We start from the raw sequence: 7,086 nt of genomic DNA on the forward strand, positions 1-7,086 counted from the left end.
TCGCAAAAAGCACTGTCTACGGTTCGAAGTCGTTTGTTGAATCAAACTGTGACCAATAAATACTTTAAGGAGGTAGGATACCTTGTTACAAGGGTAAATTCAAATTAGTTGAACAGCAGCATGTTTTTGTATTTCGTGTAATATGAAGTTTTAACTGCTACAATCTCAATTTCGTTTGTCTCTGTCCCTTCAAGTTCAATTTTTATCCAGGTTTGAAGAGCATGACCCTCCAAAGGTATTTCATATTGAAAGAAGAAGGAAAATACGGATATTTAACACTTTTCAGGGTATTTTAGTTTCATTGATATTCGTAGAAGTCTGCATAATTGATAATTTTACTGGTATGCACGTTATCTTTCTAATATAAGCTTAAAATGTATATGTCGCGGGGCTCGTGTTTCCATGGTAACGCATTTTCTCTGATTTTTAAACAACTATGTATAAAAATAGGGATTTTCGACGGCTTCAGTGCCATTCTGTTAATGACCAACATGAAATATGTGGGTAATATTATTAGCAAAATACCAAGCACTTTACATGGTACCCTATTTTTCTTAAATTTTAAAGTAACCATGGCAACAGAGATGTCTAAAATAGCTTATATCTTGCTGTTTGTCGTAATTTCTTTAAAAAAATATTGAATAAGATTATCTTTCTAGCTGATGTAGCTTTAAAACATATTATTTCTAACGTAGGTTACATTTTCGTGTTATTTGCATTTATTCAAACAAATTTCACAGCTTAGAATACGTACAGCAGTACCCTTCGTCTGCCATTTTTCATGGAAAAATCGTTCAGCGTGCTGCTATTATTCTCATGGATATTGTTGAAATGAAAATAAAAAGCCGAAGCTGTGTTTCTTAAATAGACCAGTGTCAACGCTTTTGAATTTTACATTTAGATACATAGGTCACGGGCTTCGTTTCCATGGTAACATCAATTCAATTCAAGAAACCACAATTTTCTACTGAAATTTGAACAATTTTAGATCTTAGTTTTAGTATGTAAGTAACAAATTATCAATGGAACCTTAAAAATAGGTATTACAAATCAAACTGCTAGACTTTTTATTTGAAAATGGCCGTAACAAGTAACCTTTCACCCAACTATATTCCAAATAACATTGGTTGCCATCATCCATTTTCTTACATTCCGCATAACATTTCAATATAACTACATAAAAGAAGCAAAATATTGATTATTATTCAGAGCAAAAGACTCATAAAAAATATTTCAGCAAATAATGGTTATTTGAAAATAGTTAAAATAAAGAAAATGTACAGAATTACGTACTTTCAAGATAAAAGCTATTAATTTTGCGCGGTAACTGACACGTAACGTCATGACATCAATGACGTCATTTTAAGGCAACATTGTTTTGAAGCGTTTCTGCTGCAATTTATTCATTATTTCTGCATTATTAAACCATAAAGCATCAGATCGAAGACAAATTCATGATTTGTTTTCAGAAGAATGAATACACAAACACATTTAGTTTGTCGTAAACGTCGTCGTAAGTCGTCACATTAGCTTCCGGTTGGACATGCGCACATACAAATATGAAGGTAACCTACCTCCTTAAAGAGCTCGAAGATACAATTAACAATTTGAACTTAAACGATAAACCCAATTGCATATGGAATATGGACGAGACGTCCGTTTCTTTAACACATAAACCTACACGCGTGTTCGCGGCGAAGGGGATGCGCACTGTTCCTGGGCGGGTTGGGAATTCAAGAGAATCTATTACTGTTACGGCATGCGTTAATGCCGCAGGTCAAGACGTCCCGCCTATGGTCGTGGTCAAAAGGAAAACAAAAAAGTCACTCAACGCATTTAATGTGACCGAGGGTCCATTTGGTACAAAATGGACATATCAATCAAAGGGGTGGATGGAGGAATCTCTGGGTACTGAATGGTTCAAAGGTGTCTTTGTTCCCAACATAGGCCAGCACAGACCCCAGATTCTGATTTTAGATAGTCATAGCTCCCATGAGACCTTGGACATCATAGAATGCGCTAGAGCGGACAACATAACATTGTTTGCACTTCCTCCGCACACTACGCAATGGCTGAATCCCCTCGATAAGACAGTGTTTGGACCCTTTTCTAAGGAGTACAACCGGAAATGTACCGAGTTCATGTCACAGTCTCCGAGCAATTTGGTATGTAAATGGGTGTGGCCTAGTCTTTTCAAGTATGCTTATGAAAGGACATTTACAAAACATAACATAACGAAAGGCTTCTCGGCATGTGGCATTTATCCGCCTGACAAATCAGCCATACCCGATAACGCATTTATGCCTTCTAATGCTTTCGACACCTTTACCAATGAAATGGACACCGCCGCGTTCAGAAATGCCCTCGACGAATCTGCTTCGAACACAGACCAAGAGCACCCCATGCAAAAGAATGAAATGGTCAACGAGCCTAAGAGTCAGCTTGAAGAGAGAAACCCGTACGATGTAAGTACCTGATGTGGGTTTTACATATGCATATATAATAACATATTAAAAAGTAAAATGTTCATTACATAATAACTCCTATAAAGGTAATTATTACATGCACCAGAAATAATAATATAGGTTTATAATTATAATAGTCGATTGACCTGGGATGTTGTATTCGGCTCCAGTAAATTTTTCCAGATTTGATCTCACGAGGCGCGCAAGCGCTGAGTGTGATCCGATCTTACAAAATCCACGAGAGCCGAATACAAAATCCCAGATCTAGCTTCTGTTATAATGAGCGTTTTATTATATATCACCACCTTTTTGTTTGTTGTATTGTTATCGAACGAATTTTTCAATGTTTATTGATGCTAATCTGTGTCGGGTTATACATATCTTATGAAAGTAGTCCGGCAGCATACAATACAAAAGGTACAAAACGGCAGGTTCATACATACTTGTGAAATACAAACCGAGTTTTGACACACATGTAATTTATATAGGTATATGATAAAATACAATATTCTTCCTCCGTCATTGATACTATAACTGAAAATGGCAGTTAACAGTAAAAATGAACTTGCCGCTATTCTTGGCACGGGCATCTACATTAGCCCGTCAACTTATTCAGTACTGCAACTGCTACTGCTACCATTGGCGCTACAGTCAACCACTATCACCACTACAGCTTGTAGTATTATATGTTGAAAAAAATAAATAAAATCAATGTTGTATGTTAGTAATATGATTTTTATCATCATTATTATAAAAACACTGTTTTATTTAGGAATTGGATGCTGAACTTCTGGGAACAGCAGATGACAGCGGAACATTAACTTTAGAGTCGGTAATATATATATCAGAATAGCATTGCTTTGTGTTTCTAAAGCATAAACAGGGTAAATATCATCATTGCAACAAATCACAAAGTTCAATATTCTTAATAATTGCGATCGATTTTTAACGAGCACTGATCGATTTGTTCGTGTAAGTTTCCGTCATCGTGTGTTATATATTCTTTTTTCTTGTTCAGGTTACTCACCAGTGATGAAATTGTTAGGGAGAAGATGGAAATAAAGAAGAAGAAAGAAGAAGCATTAAAGAAGGAGGAAAGAAAACTAGCCAGACTAATGAAACAAAAAGAAAAGAAAATGAGACAGGCCATGAAAGAAAATATCAAGCCGATTCGCAAACGTTTAATATAAGGAACATAAACTGTGAAGTGGACATTGTGAAATTTGGAAATGGAAATGAAAGCTAGATTGTCAACGTTAAATTTTACAAAACACACATTTTTCATATGATGTTAACTGAGATAATCTTTGAGATCTAAATAAAATATGTTGCTTTTTTTTAAAAAGTCGAAAGTGTTCGATAAACCCCGCCAAAAATTTACTGTCCGGTTAACCCTGTTTTGCTGTCCGATACACACCAGTAAACGTCCGATACTCCCCTTCAATATGTTTACAGACAAAAACATTTATAACCTATGAAATAACTTGGCCATTATCGGACTGTGCGTTTAATTTGATCGAGCAATATCAGCTGTACGTAAAAGACAAAGGTATGCCGAAGTTAACCGTGACGTAGCTCGTATATGTTACCACGTTCCTGGAGGTGTCCGATACAACCCCAGTTTACTTTACTGATTGTTGAAACGATTAAAGAGAGAAAATCACAGTGACATATCTTGGGACTTCTGCTTCAGAAGAATCGAATCTTAGACCTCGGCCTCCGCTATACTTAGAAAGAGGCAAGTACTGGTCGGAGGTCCACAGAAAAGTCACCCAGCGTGATGTCAAGATATTCTCAGAATCTTTCAATGGTTGAAGGTGCGGGTAGAACTATCTGACTGTTTAGGCATGTAACGAGTATCCGTCAAGTTACCGCAAAGCAGTTACCCGAGAGTTAAATATTTCAACTGGTGCTGGAAAAACTCGCGTTACACATTCAACTAGGTATATATTTTTTCTGCATACTGTATTCTTTAAATAATAGAAGAAATAAAGTCAAATGAATGATTTTCCTTTAAGTACTATTTTAAATAAACGTATAAAAGTATGATTACACATTCATTCATAAATTAAAGTAAGCGATTCATCTTACACCCAGGGTGTAACACGAGTTTTTCCAGCACCGGCCAAAGCACGGAAAAATCCTGCCCGGGATGCAAAAAACATGTTTTTGCGGTACAACCACACTACCAGTCTCGAATCGAGACGCTAGAGTATCTCAAGAGGTGGCCCGGCTTACCGCCATCTTTCACCAACATAGGGTTGTATGGCAAGTCAACAAAACTTCAGTTGCCATTAACTGCGCTAACGGAGGAATACAAGGTGACAAAAGCAAGACCCCTGCTCACCCTGTGGGATTCCGCAGATGAGAAGATCAACAAAGCGGTCATAGACGTCAGAACAGGAAGAATGTGGTCCGTACAGCAGGCAGTTGACCAGTTAAAGCTAATCTTAGGCACAGGGACATACATGTAGTTGGTACAACGAACAATGGGAGAGAAGGATTGGGACAAAGACATCAGCAACCCTGAGAACAGGCAAACAAGCTGGAAAAGAGGTCCATGATTCAGAAATGAGGATGAAGCTAGGTCTGCAAGATCCGTGCAGATGCCAGTGTGCATGGACAAAATGGACTGTCTCAGAAAGGACATTTACCCGGCAGGAGTTGCGGAAGTATGAACCACTTCAACTCACCTTCCTGCTTCGGTCAGTGTATGATATACTTCCAACACCAGCAAATCCCCACAGGTGGAAGCTTGCAGACAACAAAAACTTCCCACTCTGCAATGGAAGGGGCAGTCTCCAGTACACTATCTCCCCCTGTAAAACGACTTTGACGCAGAGACGTTACCGCTGGCGAGCAAGTCTTGCGCAAGCTGGCTACATTGGAAAGGGAGATAACTCCTAATAAGAAAAGTCCTCAGTTCATCTCATTTGTTAAGGAAGGCGGGAAGAAGACCACAACCACTAGCACATCTGGTCTGCTAGATGAAGCCGAAGTTGGGAAAAGCGTGTTGATCTGGGAAGGAAGCTAGTGTTCCCGGACATCATCCAAACAAACCTACACTCAGACATCGTGCTGTGTCTCTAAAGAAGGTGATACTGGTGGAACTGACTGTGCCCTGGGAGGAGAGAACAGAAGAAGTGTTTGAACGTAAGTCAGCCAAGTACCAAGACCTGGCAAATGCATGCAACAAAGCGGGATTGAAAACACAAGTATTCCCGGTAGAGGTTGGCTGTAGAGGATTCCCAGCCCAGTCACTATGGATAAAGCTTGGCTCATTGGGCATCAAAGGGAAAGTAAGGAAAGCCGCAGCCCATGCAGTAGGAAAAGCTGCCGAGAGAGCGTCCAGTTGGCTCTGGTTACGCCGAAATGATAAGGAATGGCAGCCGTCGTGGACAAGCAGTCCCTGATCAACACTGCTGGCCCTACCGTCAGGAAAGTGTATCGAGAGAAACGGGGCGAGACCCTTGTTGACAGACGGTTCTCGACTGATGAGTCTGCGAATAGCAGTCCTGGCAACTGTCTCTACATCATCAAAATGTTCGATTTTGCTATTTTAAAAATTTCTAAATGAATAATATTTTATCTTTCAGACACAGCAAAAAATATCCAGATCGCCCAGTTAGTTTTAATTTTATTGCGAATTATATAAAATAGATTAAAGAAATATTTCCTTGAAAATGTCTTCTAAAAAAATGATTTATGTCAATTATTTAACCCGGGTCAGTTCTCTTAGCTGCTCAATATTTACTAAAGTAAATTGTGCATAATTACATTCTCTGCTGTATTGTAAGACTAAATCGAAACAAAAATACATAAAAGAAAACGTATTTCATTGATAGAATGTTCGCTTTTGAGAGTGCATCTACGAATGGTAAAAATGATTACACGATCTCATTTTCATGATGTCAGTTAAAGTATACATATATCACTGATGCTGTGGAAATGGGCAGGTTGGGTCCATTAAGGCAGGCCAAACAAACGGTCTCACATTGTAGTAAAGATACCGCTGACGCTCTTGACCAAGTCCAGGTACATCGACGACGTCGAGGCGTGCCGCGCAGCTGAATCGGTAGACTGGGTATTTTTCAAGAAATCTCGTCACTATCGACACTTTGTCGTAATACCACAGTACCAGGTTCACCAGCAATATAGTCATTTTATTTTTCAAAGAGTTATCTTTTCTTGTACGCCATTTTACTGTATTGTGACAAATTTCCTGTATGAATATGCTTTTGTAATCTTTGTTTAATAGATGAAATGTTCAGTTAACTTCTCGTTATAAAGCCAGAAATATTTAAAAGTTAAAACGTTCATCATCATTTTATTAACCTACCTACTTACATCAAACGTCATTCGAAAAATAATACATAAATAAAACCTGACTAAATGTAATATGATTTAACCATTTTCATTTTATTACTGCTTACACGTTTTTATTTTCAGTGTGTTCGGGTTTGTTATAAGATAATACAAAGATACCTACATGTAATTTGTTACTTATCTAAATGTTCGCTGATAAACGTGATGATGTCTTGATAACGCAATCCTCGTATGTGTCCTCTGTATAAAAATCTGAAACTAAAGTGCTATCTGACCAGGGATACCTGACAGTGAC

General features: G+C 38.1%; 1 protein-coding gene across 1 annotated transcript; it reads left to right on the plus strand.

Moving 5' to 3' along the window:
- Nucleotides 1-4,954: 4,954 nt before the first annotated feature.
- Nucleotides 4,955-5,878, plus strand: LOC123555724 (uncharacterized). Its single transcript, XM_045346316.1, has 2 exons — nt 4,955-5,001; nt 5,536-5,878. Exons 1-2 carry the CDS (start codon nt 4,955-4,957, stop codon nt 5,876-5,878), a joined length of 390 nt encoding a protein of 129 aa, XP_045202251.1.
- Nucleotides 5,879-7,086: the final 1,208 nt, after the last annotated feature.

The sequence above is a fragment of the Mercenaria mercenaria genome, chromosome 7, assembly GCF_021730395.1.
Source record: "Mercenaria mercenaria strain notata chromosome 7, MADL_Memer_1, whole genome shotgun sequence".
Lineage (NCBI taxonomy): Eukaryota > Metazoa > Mollusca > Bivalvia > Venerida > Veneridae > Mercenaria > Mercenaria mercenaria.